Source organism: Lutjanus erythropterus, chromosome 15, assembly GCF_056507025.1.
Source record: "Lutjanus erythropterus isolate fLutEry1 chromosome 15, fLutEry1.hap2, whole genome shotgun sequence".
Classification (NCBI taxonomy): domain Eukaryota; kingdom Metazoa; phylum Chordata; class Actinopteri; order Lutjaniformes; family Lutjanidae; genus Lutjanus; species Lutjanus erythropterus.
The window spans coordinates 15,258,869-15,274,999 of NC_139331.1; the positions used below are offsets into that span (position 1 = coordinate 15,258,869).

Consider the following 16,131-nt stretch of genomic DNA (forward strand, 5'->3'; position numbering starts at 1 on the left):
TACACCAGTATTGTAAAACTATACATATTTATTTGGTGTATTATAACTTTGAGAGTGACAGTGGCTATCAAACCCATTTATGCTCAGTAATTTGTTCATGTTGAGACTTTCACTGCTTAATTTCCACTTCTCCCTGCCTGTACATTGACATTTCTCCCTGCATCATGTGAAGAAAACAATGCATGAATAAAAACATGATACATTTATCTTGGACAAAAAAACACATTTATTTGCAGTGCTGAATTATCCCATCTTAGCTGGCCATCCAGAGATCACTTCACCCATCTGAGGAGGTGTCAGCGCAGACATTTAATCCAGCTGTGTAGAAATAAAGGCAGAGTGAGATACTCATTAGTTAAATTATTAGAGACGACAAAGTTGTCCAAGAAATCATACTTTCAGTGTGTTGTACTAACTTAAATAAATTTAAAACTACACTATGCCTGAAAAAAACATGTCGTGCGTGACAACTTTACACCCCATGGCAAGCAGACAGCATTGTTTGAACTTCACCAAACCACTCATTCAAACTGCTGACTTAGCAAGGATGCTACATTCCTGTTAGGATGCGCTTCAAAACGAAAACTACTGGAAAACCAATTGTCACCATGAAACATTAAAACTTAAATTTGTTAAAATACAAATGTACAGTAATGAGAACTATGTAAACCAAGTTTTAGCACATATTGTGGTCGCGCTTTGCCAGCAATTTAGCAGCAAAGTCGTTCACAATGACACTAATAATAGAGTATGGCTTTAGTATAAAACAAAGACAGTAGTACATACCTTGACAAAGCCGATGTCTTTAGCGTACTGCCTGAAGCACTGGCGGCACATGTTGAGCCCGTATTTACGGATCAGACCGTGTCTGTTCGAGCATACCCGGCTGGAAGATAGAAAGAAGAAAGAAAAAAGTGTTAGTGATTAAATTTGCATGCTGAGAGTAAATCCATTAAACGTTCATGCACTAACTACAGGCAGAGTGCGGAAGTTCACACAAACTTGCGACCGGTTATCGTTCTGTATGCATTTCTGGGTATCAAGGCTAACCGTGAAAACTGAAATTAGCTCCAGTACCGTAAAATTTATTCTACCAACTCTACAACTCAAGTAAAAGTGTTATCAGCTTAGTGGAGACTCAGTAAAAGTAGTTTCGTTTTAATAAAAGTGAGCGGCTAACTACACACAATGCTAGTGCTATCGAGTTGCTAGCAGGGAGCAACATCCTCCGCCATATTAGCTGAGGAGCAGCTTCCATGCGGTGTCAGTTTGGTGGAAAATTCTTAAGTCTTTTACGCTACAAACACGTTCAAACTGACTCGCTTTAATACAAATATCAATAATTGACACATTTCAAAGAGGACTGACCAGGATCGGGATCCCTGACCGAATTTTCTGGGGTGACTCCAATAGAGCTGCTGATGTCCCATCTTGTCTCTTTCGCTCGAGCGTCGGAAAGGAAGAAAGAGGGACGCGCCTGCGCACATGAAGCGTTCAGATCGTAGTGTTTCCGGCTGTGGCGGTGTTGTTTAGCGCCCCTTAGTGGTCGAAAACCCTGCGGCATGTAGTGGGACAAACTGCTGCTGGAGCCACGGTGAAGCCACTAAAACTGTCGCTGTTAATATCAAAACAGAGTTTACTGAATAAGCGGACGAAAACTTGGATATTTAGAAAAATAATATTAGCATAATGTGCAATATTACTTTTTAACATCATATGCAATATTGCTATTTCATGTGCAATATTAGTTTTTATTTCTTTTAAATATCATCACCAATACCACGTTTTTTTATTTAGTTTTCTTTTACTGTACTCATTTTAGTTTTAGTTTACTTTTTGCTTAGCTTGGCTTATGCTGATTTTTATTGTTCCATATTTACTGTTCTATTATGCACTATACACTTTATATTTATTACTCTTTAATTCTTATGTTACTGTAATTTTTGAGCAATCTGTAGTGCAAGTATTTACTTACTTACTTTTTACTTTGTCGTTCAGGTCTTGAGTAATTGGGACAGACATTTAATTTTGACTGACATATGTTTATACCAAAGTGAAACTGGAGAATACTAGTATCTGAAGTTCAGCCCAAAAGAAGTAGTCTTTCTTTATATTTTCCTTTTAATTATTTTTAAAGTGTTATGCCTATTTTTGCACACTTATGTTAGGAAAATATATTTTAAAAGCTTATGAACAGAATTTAGTAAAAAATAAATCATCATGCTGAACATGTATTAACGATAGATGATTTAAGGGGGTTGCCTACAGGAGTATAACAGCGCTGCTAGAAATAAATTGGTTAAATAAGCTACACATTTACGGACACAAATTATTTGTTCATATTTCTTTTGTTTTACTTTGAAAAGTAGCTGATAAATCAAATTAGAATATCTACAGTTGCACAGGCAAAATTAAAAATGTATACTTTATTAACGAATAACAGCTGTTACCGTATCTATATTGTTAATGGAAGATTTGATTGAAAATACTGGTGGAGATTAATAAGAAATGAACTAGACATGGAGTGGACAGTAAGCAATAATAACTGAATTACGTGAATAAACGAGAAATATTTCGACAGATTAATGGACAATGAAACCCTAGAGAGCACCCACTGCGATTTAACTATATTAAGCCATGTGTTTTAATAAAACTGTTAGATAAAACATTTAAAGACAAAATTTAAAGTACTGCTGGTCTGTTTTCCAGTTTCGGTTCCAAATTTGTTTGCACGACCACTGTGACAGGAAGAGCACAATGAGACCAAAATTCAGTTTTTAGGTGGATTTTCCATGTAAATGTATAGATGTGTACCTGCGAACTACTTAAAGCTATAGTGAACCTATTTCAGCCTATGATGAGCCACAGAAAGACTGTCAGCATCAGTGATACATGATATTTAGGGTGTCTTGGGTGCCCCCCGCTGGACCAGTGCATTGTGGGACAGCGGCAGGCAGTGGTTCCGTATTTGGGCTTTTTTACCACAGCTAGCCGAGCTGACAGACAGCAGCATTTCCAATGCAGCCTGCTGGAAGAAGCTATGGAGGAGAATGGGACGCCGCCGTGCTGATGTTTGTCGCTGAAAGGACCGCTCGGCTGCTCCAGTTTTAGGTGAGCGGTGTAAATATGGAGGTTGTGGTGCGACATGGACGCTGTTGTTGACGAGGTTTGCTCCGGTCTGGACGGGGCTGCACTGCTCGTAAGTTGCTAGCCGAAGCTAACTTACTGTTAGCATCTCCAGGATGCTCGCTGTCATAAAAGAGCGAAGCCGCGACGCCAACTGTTGTTTTCGGTTGAAACGGGAGCGTTTCGTGTCAAGTCGGTGAATTAACGGCGACGGTTTCCCGTGTTTGAATCGGCGAAAGCTGTCGGTGGCTCGGTGTGCCCGTCGGCGGCCAACACAGGACAGAAAAACTAACGCTTAGTAGGCTTCTGGTCAAACATTGAGCGTTTACACAAGAAAGGAAACGGGATAGACGCAGACACTGAAAATTAAAGCAGGTCGAGTTTTAGTCAAATTAATACAGTGGACTGTAAAAAGGCAGCTGTACTTTGACCTGAACAACGAACGTTTCACTTGGTTTGACAAGAGTATGGAAACCATTGAACATGGAAAACCCATGTAGAAACAGGCTCATTGCATATGTGTGGTGGTTAGATTGCTTTGGCTTTTAAATCAGCTGGAAAGCCCTGTATTTAAAGTAAATTCAATTATTACTATTAAGAAGGCAGAAGATGTTTTTTTAGTCAATAAAAATAAGATATCCAATAATTTCACATGTTAAAAATGAAGTTTGTATAACAAGGGTTGCACCATATTTAATTTTTGCAGATATCTGAAATACTGATATTTCATTTTGGCCAATGGCTGATGCCAATACTGATAGATGTACATATTTTTTTCCACCTAATGAATAACAGTGAGCATCAGTTTGAGAATTATGATGTTACGCCTTCTCTTTTCTCCTGAGGTGCCTGTTTCTCTTTGTTCTTCTTTGTCGTAATTATCAGGAAAATGATTCTTAAGATGGCCAACTAAAAATCTAAAAAATATATTTTCTGTTGAAGTACATCCAAAAACTTCACAAACTTTGGCTTTTATAGAGCCTTCTTCCTGAGACTTGAATTTGACATAATTCATCAAATCAGATTATTATACCCAATAATTTTGATAATTTTATAATTGGAATAATAGATAGCTGTTTCCTATGATTATATATCATGCATCTTTGATTACTAGGGCTGGCTATTGTTTAAAAAAATGTTGATACCAGTACCCTTAAAGTGATACTGATACCAATAATAGACAACATCATTTAGTAAAATTAACATATTATGCTTACCTTTCTGTCCAGAGTTGGCTTTTTCTCTATGTACTTCCCACATTCATTGTAATTATCAGGATAATGACTCTTCAGATGGACAACCAAATGCAATTTGGCTCTGATGCTGAGCAATTTTTGCAAGTAGCAACTTTGCTATCTGTTTTTGACACTTAAAAAAACCTCACCACCACCACTCACGTTACACAATGGGAATAATGAAAGAATCATCATATCAGCTCATCACATTGTGCATCCCTGTTTTATAGAAAAAAATCAAATATTAATATTAGGAATGTACAATATGGATTTTCTTTTTTGGCTGATACAGTAAGATAAACAATAAGATAACCAGTAACTTAACATGTTTATATTTTAAAAAGAAGCTTGTATAACCCGTACTTTATGCACGCACAAGTTTGTGCACACCTGAGGGTAAGAAAGGCTAAGATGTGAGCATAGATGGATGATTTAATATTTCATAGCTCTGAGTGGACCAGATCTAACTGACATCACTATCACAACAAAAACATAGAATAGATTTGACTCTTCAAATTCTATTATTAACAGTATTAACTTAACAACTGTAACTGTGTCTTTTACAGAGCCTTATGCCTGAGATTTCAGTTTGACAAATCAGATTATTATAGCCAATGTTTATCAGCATTGACCTCATAATTGGAATAATAGATGAAAATATAATTTTTACATGATATTTATCATGCATCGCTAATTGCTAGGGCAGGGTACTGGTTAGAACATGTTGATACCAGCATCATTACCAGTACCCTTATTGTGACACTGATTCCAGCAGAGTACTTTATTTAGTACCTTCTTTTTTCCCTCCTTTGTTTGATGCCCATCATTTGAATGTTAGCATTCCTTAAATATTCCTTCCTCATTTTATGCATTTACTTTTCTAAGATGCCACAGGTGTGTAGTTTAGCCACACTTTCAAACATTATGGTAGCATCTGAGAGACCAAGCTGAACTTTCAACCTAGTCAAGTACACTGCGCTTACCTTCAACACACCACAGTCTGTATGGGTTGTAGTTGCTGTGTAAAGGACCAATCTCACGTTACATTATGTCAAAGAACGCTTAAGGTGATTGTGGCAGTTGGGAGCAAAACCATACAAAGTCATTTTTTTTCTAGATGTGGTTACAAAAGGGATTAAATTCAGGTGCAATTTGACTGGAGAAGTTTTGATACATCTTGGTATTGGGTTATTTCAGTTGATCCTTTTTTAAAAATATTGAATATCAATATCCAGCCCTACTAATTACGATGTTAGAGTACATGTTTACTGGTAGCATTGGTAGCATTTTGCTGAGTTTTATAGTAGCTACCAGGAATGTATTCATTATGTTATATTTGCCATTATATTATCACAGACTCTAATGGGTATCGAATGCCTAAACCAGACAGTGTTAGTGATCTTTCAGTGGAGGAGTCTCCAGGCAGGGAGAAGACAGATGAAGGGGTCAGGTAGGAAGCCAGAGAGCCCACTAATTTAATAACAAATAAAAGATGGAGGTTTGTTCTGCAGATCTTAGCAAAAATGGCTAATCAATATTGATAATGCAGTTAAGGACAGAGATTTATGCAGGGGAAAATATAGAAGCATGCAGCAATAATCAACTGATAATATAACTGAAGAGGCACAGGGAGACTAAGTACCAGTCAGGGTGATGCATGTATTAAACTGTGGTTTTGGTGATATTTTTCATACTGAGCAGTACTCTGTAATGGGAAATTAAATCATTGTTATTGTTGCAAGTACGCTTCCATTAGAGCTGGGTGATTCAGCTGAATCATATCATAAAATGATCTTATCATGTTATCGTTTTACAGATTTCTGCTGTCTAAATTAAAATCTAACGAAATTAGTTAAGCTTTGGTTTTAGTCCCACACTCTTATTAGCTTGTTCCATAGCCTCCTGCCACATCTCAATGTCTTTATCAACAAATGGAGTCTGCTCAGTTGTGGAGCAGAAACAATTAGGCTAGTCAATTATTTGATTAGCTGATATACAGAAAGTTAGTCAATAACAATTTTGATATTCAATTAATTTTATCATTTGTTTAACAAGCAAAAATAGCAATCATTTGTTAGTTCTAACTTCTGAAAAATGTAATTCCTTCATGCTGCGGACTGTTGAGTGGACAAAAAAAGACATTTAAAGGGATAGTTTGGATTAATTAATGTAGGTTGTATGAGTTTCTCATTGATGGTCAGTGTATTACGTACAGTAGATAGCAGCAGACACGCACCCAGTTTGGAGAAGCAGAGAGGGGCACAAGCACAGAAGCTAAGCTTAGTTGGACCTTTTTTTTAAGTGGCTCTAACACCTTTTGTTGCTGACCCTGTCCAGAGCAGTACCCTTTCTGCTTTTCCAAACTTGGGGCATGCTGACTTGAATCCACTATTGATAATACACTGACTATTGATAAGCACCTCATACAACCCCACATTAAATTATCTGAACTGTCCCTTTAAAGACGTTCCCTCACACTCTCAAAACCTGCCATGGGCTTTTTTGCATATCTTTGCCATATTGTGCTATATTGCATATCAGAAGTGATTATTATTAAGATTGTGATAGTGATTTCAACCACATTGCTCACCCCTAATTGCCACAATACCCCTAACTATTTATTGATTTATTTTCCATTTAGGTGGTTCATGCTCACTGCTACCCTGCTGCCTCCCAGCAACCGTCATGCCTTATGGAATATTCATCTGCCATCAATGACATTCCAGCTGGATCCATGTTTACAACAACAGTTCATTTTGCCAACAATTAGCCTCATAACAGCTTCTTTTTAATCAGGCTTGCTCCCTGTGCAAACACACCATCACAGCTGAAAACCTGCACTTTTTGTTTCACTACAACCGACTTCTCTTCCTTTGCAAGAGGCTGAGCCCCTATCATGAGATTCCGAATCTACAAGAGGAAGGTGGTGATACTGACTCTGGTGGTTGTCATCTGTGGCCTAGCTTTCTGGAGCAGCGGAAGGCAGAAGAAGAACGACGGGGGCTCGTTCCCCAAGGAAGTAGAGACGGTGAGGAGAAGCAGCAGCATTAGCAGCAGCAGCAGTAGCATCAACAATCATATCCAGGTGCAACAAGCCACACCTGCTGTCAGCCGGGCACCTGTTCCACCTCCTATCATACAAGCAAATGACACACACCAGGAAAAAACTAAGGAGAAAGAGAAGATACCCAAGCCAGAGGTGGATAATACCACTTTAGTCTACCGTGGCATTGTCTTTCAGCTCAACTTTGACCAGACAATAAGAAATGAGGAGAAGTTTAAGCGACAGAAGGACGATCTGGTTGTGGTGGTTCAGGTCCACAACCGGCCAGACTACCTTAAGCTATTAGTGGACAGTTTGCGGAAGGCCAGAGGTGTTGAGAACATACTGCTGATATTCAGCCATGATTTCTGGTCCCCCGAGATAAATAAAGTGGTGGCCTCTGTTGACTTTTGTCAGGTACTTCAGATTTTCTTTCCCTTCAGTATCCAGCTGTACCCCCAGGAGTTCCCCGGAAACGACCCCAGGGACTGCCCCAGAGACATTTCCAAAAAAGACGCCTTAAAGCTGGGCTGCATCAACGCAGAGTACCCCGACTCGTTCGGCCACTACCGTGAGGCAAAGTTCTCTCAGACCAAGCACCACTGGTGGTGGAAGCTGCACTTTGTATGGGACAGAGTCCGCATTCTGAAGGACCACAAGGGTCTCGTCCTGCTGATTGAGGAGGACCACTACATGTCCCCAGACTTCATCCATCTCTTAAAGCTGATGTCTGCTCTCAAAAGGGAGCAGTGCACTGACTGTGACATCCTCTCACTGGGGAGCTACAGCCACATCGGCTACTCCAGCAAAGCAAATAAGGTGGAGGTGAAGGCCTGGAAGTCCACGGAGCACAACATGGGTATGGCTCTGAGCAGAGAGACGTACCAGAAGCTCATCCAATGCACTGACACCTTCTGCACTTACGACGACTACAACTGGGACTGGTCCTTACAACACCTGACCGTGTCCTGCCTGCCCTCCTACTGGAAGGTCATGGTGAGCGAGGCACCACGGGTTTTCCACGCCGGCGACTGCGGCATGCACCACAAGAAGGCTTCTTGCATGCCCATCAGCCAGAAAACCAAGATAGAGAACATCCTACAGAGCAGCGGGAACCAGCTGTTCCCAAAGAACCTCCTGATAGCAAAGAGACTGCCTGCCAACGGGGCCGGAGGGGTTGCCCCACATGTGAAAAACGGGGGCTGGGGAGATATCAGGGACCATGAACTCTGCAAGAGTTATGTTCGATTACAGTGACCTTAATTGCTACTATTATATATTATTGTCTCTTTTGCATCCTCTATAAAGAAAAAAGCCTTTTAAAAGTAAATCTTTATGGACTATTCTTCATATTGCCTGTTTTATTGGACTGTTCCAAATAAAGACGAATGTTGGATTTTTGGCTTCTTTAACACAAATATGTCTTTACATTGAATTATTTAAGTGGTTCCTGGCAAGTCTGCTTTGTTTTGTAAGTTGTAATTAATAATATACTAAACAATATATTGTTGTGTTTTCTCTATGGAGACTTTCAAATTGGTTACTTTAAAGGAGCGATAAGTAACATCCTAGTGTTCAAAACTGAGTACTGCAGTCCAAATTGTGATTGGGTTTTTTCATACATATATATGGTTGAAGCGAGTTGTGTCCCCCTGCCTCCCTCCTCTCCAGACTCCCAATGTTGCAGGGATACTGAACCTACACAGTGTAATACGGCAACAACACAGCATTAGACTTTGACAATGACAAGTGACGACAAGCAGGAAACCGTTAAAGTCTGCAACTCAACGGGTACCCGTGGTTAAACACACATATGCAGTTACTTACTTATGTTCTTTATTGTCATAATAAAATCCTCATGGCTGATTATACTTGATATTATTAGCAGATAGAAGTGGTGAAAAAACAAAAGCTGCACAATAATTTTCATTTCTGGAAGAAAAAAAAAAATTGTATGTGTTATATTATTGTTCTTACTTGCTGCCCACCTGCAACTATCTGTGCCTGCACCCATGAGTATATATAAATATTTTTTAGCCAGTTTTTGTATTTAATCTTTTAGTGCAGGACTCTAACAACTCTAACAACAAGTCTTACAGTTGATTGGGTGTTTGTGACTGTCAATAGTCTGTCAATGTAAATTTAAGCCTGTTATCCTGAAAACAAAAGCCCACTGCTCTGAAAATACACACTTCTTATTTTCCAGACTCCGTTAACATGTTACTCAATTTAACCATTATAAACAATTTCTCCTTCTGAAAGATTGTAATGAATAATTTCTTAGAACTCACAGACACTTGCTCATTCAGGGAACATTCATTAGTTTTAACTTGAACTAACAAAAACAGAAGTTTTGTGCCAGAATGGAAATTTCAAAGGAGAACATCCTGGTCGTACCATTGTTATCAGAGAAGAAGAAGAAGGCATTTCAATTTAGCACATTTCCTTAATCTCTGATGACATATCATGGTCCTTTTACGATTTAATATGGTAAATACATTACATATTTCTCCTTTAAGTTACCTAAAATATAGAACATCTCTAAATAGAAGTAAATTGAGAAGAGCAGGCAAGTGCTCATCGGGGCAGTAATAAATTTGGTGAATCTGTGGATTTAGCAATCCCACTGAGCATGCATAATTAATTTGAAGATATTTATATCACATAAATTTTCTGAGATCAAAGGAGATCCTTTGAGACACCTTGTTCCATTTAAATAATCTCCCACTTAGCTTCTCCTCAACAGGTTTTCCAGAGCACACCAAGAGTGCCATTACTCCTGTGACTGCAGTAAGAATGTCACCTTAGGTACACAGCATTAATAAACATGCCAGTGGTCCTTACATTATTGGGCGCGTGCTGTAGTAGAAACTCCAGTATGAGGGAGTTTATGGCCAGTGCAGGGCTTTTGTTCTATTTTGTTGCAATGCATCACTGTCAGCGGTAGAATATGCCAATTCAGGCACCTGTATCGTTGTGCAGAGATTTTGATTTCACAGATAAATGCACACGATGCACCTGGAGAGATCCCAAGACACTGATACAACTTTTCTCGTTCGTGCTGTTGCTGTTCAAGATGCATTTACATTTTAAGTGCTTAGACCAGAGCTCAGTATCGATGGTTTCCGTTGAGGCCCGAGCTCAGTGGCTTCTCTGAAGCTGCATTGAGTCCCCCCCCTCCCTTCCCCCCTCCGGCAGTGTTTAACAATCAGTTCTGCATACTGTTCAAAATCTGGTATAACTGCAAAGTTATCGCTGACTTGACTCTCCATACAGTTCACATTAAATACAGACTCTGCTGGAGGCCTTTCAGAGACTTTGCCCTCAACATAACATTCCTGAATACGGCATGAATTAAATATGACCTGCTAAATGTAAGGCATACATCCTGAGCGCACACGTCAGAAGGCTGAATCACACTGACGAGGCCTAACAAAGCTTCCTCTGACAAACCATCTCTGCAGGGAAAGAAGTCTCATTTCATTTCCTATGTGTGAACTTTAATTCCTAATGCAGTGTGAAGACATGTGACTCTGCGACTGCTGTGCTGAGGTCATGTGACTGGCAAACTGTGCAGCTGCTCCCATGGTGGAGGCCCAATTATTGGGCCCACATCTCAAGGGAAACGCGGCTCAGAATAGAATTGAGAATGGGAGGAAGTGGCACTGTGCTCTTGATTCTTGGTGACTAATGGTGAAGCGATGCTGGAGCCCTTGAAACTGGAATGTACTGTTGCCTTTGAAAACGCTCTACTTAGTTTGATGTTTCAGGGCATGAATGAAAGGTTTTGCATGTAATCTTTTGATGAGCCAATTATGGGTTACACTTTATTTTAGAATACATTAATACGACATAACAAGCCATAGTTTGTATCGTACAAGACAAAATTATTATTAGACATAAAACAAACACAACTATACCCTAATTTGACACCACACACCCAACAGTACACTAACAAGACATAACATGCTGTACTGTACTCTTACTAGACTTTATTAGAGGGTAGTTTGGGGCACACTACAACAGAGTTGTACTGTCAACTAAAGTGAAACCATACATCAACAATATGTGAACCAGATCTACCAAGTAAAAGCAATAAATTATAGCAGTAAAGTAATATTTGATCAAGTAAGTGGACATCAATCTGACAATTGTACCAGCAAAAGAAGCTGTGTCTCAAGTAGCAGATATCTGATTTAATTTTAGTTTACAGAACAGCTCTGTTGTAATGCATCCCTGATAACCCTCTAATAAAGTCTAACAAGGTTCTAATACTGACTAATAAAGAACATATTTCTAGTTTTGGTCTAGTATAATACACAATTAGGCTAGTTACATCTCATTAGTGTACTGTTGGGTGTCTAATTAGGGTATACCTGTGTTTATGTACTGACTAATGAAGAACATATTATTTCTAGTTTTTGCCTAATTTAATACTGAGTACAGTTAGTTAGGTTTTATTAGTCTACTGTAAAATTAAGTGCAACCCAGTCATAGTACTGCCTATTAATCTGTGAATCTTTGAGTGTGTAGCACTTTTATGCCGATATAAGACAATCAGAAAACATAAGAGAACAGATCAACCAATGAAATAGAGAAAACCATTCAGATGAATTAAGGCCTAAAATCACAAATAACACAGATCATAATGAATTCAGTCTGAGATAAACAAATATAGAAACTATTTGGGCTGAAGAAAGGGCTGTATGAAAAGATAAGCTACTGTTTGTTATAATTTACATGCCATAATTGACTAGTGATGTGCCTCGAGATAGCCAAGGGGCTAATCGTTCCTCTTAATTAATTATTGTTAGAGTAGAAGATTTGATGATTTTCCTTCTGCTTTACCAGCACTCAAACATGGAATGATAAGCTGCTGAAGCACGCAGTCAAAACACAATCTTCACTGAGTGTTAAGAATGAAGGTTTTAAACCCTAAGTGGTTTCAGTGATCTGTCTAATTAAACACAAAAAACAGAATGGACCTTCTTCATGGCAGCCATATTGATATGAATCAGTAGGGTAAACGCAGGTGTTGCCAGTGGTACTAATTAAGGTTGTGTTCCATTTAGTTCAGCAGAGCCCTTCCATTGAGTCAACATGGACAATAGCAGCACCCTGAATCTGTCCTGAATGTAACAGAACCTCAATTAGTATTCTTGGTTACACTATTTCATGTCAAAATGTCTGCTGTTAAAACCATAGTGACCCCTTTTAACAGTTCAATGTCATGTTAAAGCAGCTACCAGGTCTACATACAGATGCTATTAGATGTCTTTTAAATGCAAAATTGCTCGCATGGCTCACACCTCTTGAAGGTTAGCAGTAGGTTTAAGCGGTTCTATGTTTCCTGGATTTATAGAGCACATAATGGAAACATAACATCCAGTTCTATGTTACCAGGGTCTGATGTTCCTCAGTTCTTTGTGCTAACTCGCGGTCCTGTGTTGCCAAGTTTAGGGTTTTGACCCGAACACAATAAGAAGGTTAAGTAAGGGATCATGTACAGTCAGGGGGTCATTATTGCAAAATAAACCCTGATGGGGTGCTGCAGAACCCCAATGCTAAGTGGAGAATCAAACCACGAAGGGATTTATTTTGCAATAATGACCTGCTTATTGTACATTATCCCACATTACATGGCTACTTTCTTATAAAAAAACATAATAAACTGATGAGTCTATGATCAGAACTGTGTCCATAGCAATGGCCTGCTTTTCTGAAACAATAGATCATAGAGTGGCATAATTAACCAATCACAATCGCACATTTTAAAAAGCTGTGCAATAATGTGTGTTAACAGAACATGAACTGGGTAACTTAGGACCCTGTGGGAACATAGCATCTCATACACTGTACCCATGTTCTGTCCTGGCCCTAATTCCCAGATACACAGGTGCTTATCTATTTTTTAAAATCGACAATGTGCTGGGTAGAACATTACCTCTACGCTGGACTGCAAGATCCCGAGTTGCCAAATGCCGATACATCCATCTTTAAGGAATGAGCTTGAATTTAAGTGTTCCATCTAATTAATCATCCACTTCATTATCCCTTCTTTTTTACCACAACTCATTCCTTCATTTCTGAACTCAATACAGGTCTCAATAATGGGCTAATAAATATCCCTGCGGAATTTGTGAAGAACTAGGTTAATTTGATCATTTCCGTAATCTGACTAGACCTGTTTGTTCAAAGGAAATCCATCACTGATGTAACTGGAGAGCCATTTTGCGAACTTAATTGTACGCGTTCATTTTCTCGGTCCATTATCTTAAACTGTCAGGTTTTTTTGCAACACATCGAGAGCTGCTCATCCTTCAGGCCTGTGGCTCTGAGAGACTATATTAATCATTCATAGCCGGTGCGCACATTGCTGGGTAAACAAAACTCTGGGTCAATAATTGAGGCGTGCATACGAGGGGATTGCATCACTGAGAGGATGATTAAAGCGGCACCTTACAGAAGCAACGGGATTTCTCTCTCGATCTATTGAATTCCCATCAAGTGGAACCCAACTCCCCAAGGATGCAAGATAAATGTAGCTGTTTTCCAAAGCTCTAACAGCATTTTGATTGCTATTCAAATGGCCTGTTAGATTAAAGCGTGGTTGGATTTGTATATACTGAATAAATGCATTTGACAGCAGTCCAGAAGCAGAAAACAAAATAAGAGTGCATATATTATAGTCAGTGTGACGTTTGTGATGACGAAGCACCAATGCTGATTGATACCTGCTCAGCATTGACGTGTGCAGCTCAGGGGGGGGGATCAGAAAGTATGTCAGAGCCCGTCGTGGGTTGAGTGACACCCTGACAGGATGATCGGGCCTCTGCGGCCTGCTGATCACACTCCACGCCCCTTCCCTCATTGTGATGCCACAGGCTACTGGTTTAATGGCTGCGAGTGCTCGTATTTCTTCTAAAAGTGACTCATAAATTATGGAGGAGCAGTTTTATTCCCCACTTGGAATATAAAATATATATGAAGCAGTAGGAATGCATTTGTAAAGCGAGAGTATGAGAGACAACAGGATGTACATATATAGACAATGTTTTCCCCGTTTGATCAAGTGATAGCTGCTATCATATGCAAGTTCACTTAATGGTTATGAGGAATTCTCAGGCTCTCAATTGTCTGAGCAACACTGCCACCTACTGACCGACTGTAACCCAAACAGAAGAACCACACTGAGAATACTTGACTACAAGTAAAAGTCCTGCATCGTATTAGTATACGAATATTATGAACATTAACTTGAAGTATTAATTTTGCAGTAAAATGGTTCCTGTCAGTATTTTACTATTATATGAGATGTTTTCTGGATTGAGATTATGAGAAGTGTTGTTATTATGCAGTAGTTTTACTCATCTGGCCCTCTTGAGATTAAATTGGGCTGTGTGTTGGCCGTGAACTAAATTCCTTTGAAACCCCTGATTTAAATAGTTTGTTATTTAATATGTGCTTCTAAAATATAGTAGAGTAGAGGTATAAAGTTAAAGGTACAATCAGTAATGTTTTGGTTTGGTAAAATGATCTGAGCACAGCACAATAATGAGAATATAAGGAAATACAAAAAGAGGGTCTCTGCAGATACAGACACCACCACACACTTCTAATGGGACATAAATTACAATTGAAAGGGATTACGTTCATCTGGGTCTATACCAAAGGTGGATATTTCATGTGATGGTTTATGGGTGGACAGTAAACGTGTCCCAGCCTGTTGTTGCAAAGTTTCAGAGTGACAGATACACAGAGTGTCCCTATAATAATCATAAAAAGTATCAGCCTCTGGAGCAAGGTGTGAGTGGAGACGGAGAGATACTGTGCTGCTGCCAGAGGAGCGCCGAATGAGATTACAGTGAGGGAATAAATAGAATTGAGTGCCATGTGAGTAAAACTTAAGTTAAACTTTCAATAGGATTTCATATAACAGCTGTGCAAAACAAAATGACTGATAAAATCCACAGCTAATAAGACCTTTTTCACCGCCGTTTTAACATGAAATAATAAACACAGGCTGCTTTGAAAAGGCCTGTATCGATGTCTTGATCACCCTCTTGTTGTTGCCCACCCATACAGGCGTTTTCACATATTATTCCTGATTCGACCTCTCCTCAGTTTCGTGTGGGCGTGTACCAGCTGTGTCTGACTGTCTCTCCCTCAGTCACCTGTCAGTTTCAGGCATCATTTTTTTTCCCCTCCTCATGTTCAGATGGGACAAATTCCATCTTTAAATTTATCTATGAATCACATGAATTTTGGTGACTTCATGTAATTCTCAACATGGCTCATTGCAGAGGTCTAATCAATGAAAATAAGTGAAAACACCTGTGTGGGTGTGAAAGGTTTTTATTATGAGGACTTTGGTTTAATTTTCTAATTTTTATATAATTTCCAGTAGAGTGGAGGTCTAACTAGCTTATAATTGAAAACACCTCTGTGGTGAGGCCTTGGTGAAAATATTCTAAGCATACCATAGCATTTTTAGGTGGGCCTTTTCCTCAATGACTAAAATTGTGGCTTCTGTGCTGTGCTCTTCTCTGCATCTCCAAACTGGGGGCGATCATTGGTACAACCCCACATCAAATAATCCCAAACTACCCCTTTAATTACCAGTATTATCCACAAGAAACATCAGCATGTCAGAACCATTTTCTAGTACATCTTGGGCAACATTTTTGTACTTCCTCATGTAATATACCTTTAACACAGCAGCCGTTT

General features: G+C 39.2%; 2 protein-coding genes across 3 annotated transcripts; one reads left to right on the top strand and one right to left on the bottom strand.

The window, feature by feature from the left end:
- Positions 1 to 202: 202 nt before the first annotated feature.
- On the bottom strand, positions 203 to 1,445 carry rps29 (ribosomal protein S29). The gene is made up of 3 exons (XM_084737404.1): positions 1,369 to 1,445; positions 787 to 886; positions 203 to 318 (listed from the first exon to the last, which is right to left on the bottom strand). The coding sequence occupies exons 1-3, from the start codon at positions 1,428 to 1,430 to the stop codon at positions 310 to 312; spliced, it is 171 nt and encodes a 56-aa protein (XP_084593530.1). The 5' UTR covers positions 1,431 to 1,445; the 3' UTR covers positions 203 to 309.
- Positions 1,446 to 2,942: 1,497 nt separating this feature from the next.
- Positions 2,943 to 8,822, top strand: mgat2 (alpha-1,6-mannosyl-glycoprotein 2-beta-N-acetylglucosaminyltransferase). Of its 2 annotated transcripts, none has more exons than XM_084737403.1 (2): positions 2,943 to 3,199; positions 7,003 to 8,822. In XM_084737403.1, the coding sequence occupies exon 2, from the start codon at positions 7,258 to 7,260 to the stop codon at positions 8,659 to 8,661; it is 1,404 nt and encodes a 467-aa protein (XP_084593529.1). In that variant the 5' UTR covers positions 2,943 to 3,199; positions 7,003 to 7,257; the 3' UTR covers positions 8,662 to 8,822. The 2 variants fall into 2 exon arrangements, with proteins under 2 accessions (XP_084593529.1, XP_084593528.1); XM_084737402.1 differs by having other exon boundaries at positions 2,943 to 3,111.
- Positions 8,823 to 16,131: the final 7,309 nt, after the last annotated feature.

Excerpts from the sequence above, each read along its gene's own strand:
- rps29 (XM_084737404.1), bottom strand. The coding sequence starts at position 1,430 with ATGGGACATCAGCAGCTCTATTGGAGTCACCCCAGAAAATTCGGTCAG. Across the intron at positions 887-1,368 it reads GGTCAGGGATCCCGATCCTG|CCGGGTATGCTCGAACAGAC; the intron begins GTCAGTCCTCTT and ends TCTATCTTCCAG.
- mgat2 (XM_084737403.1), top strand. The coding sequence starts at position 7,258 with ATGAGATTCCGAATCTACAAGAGGAAGGTGGTGATACTGACTCTGGTG.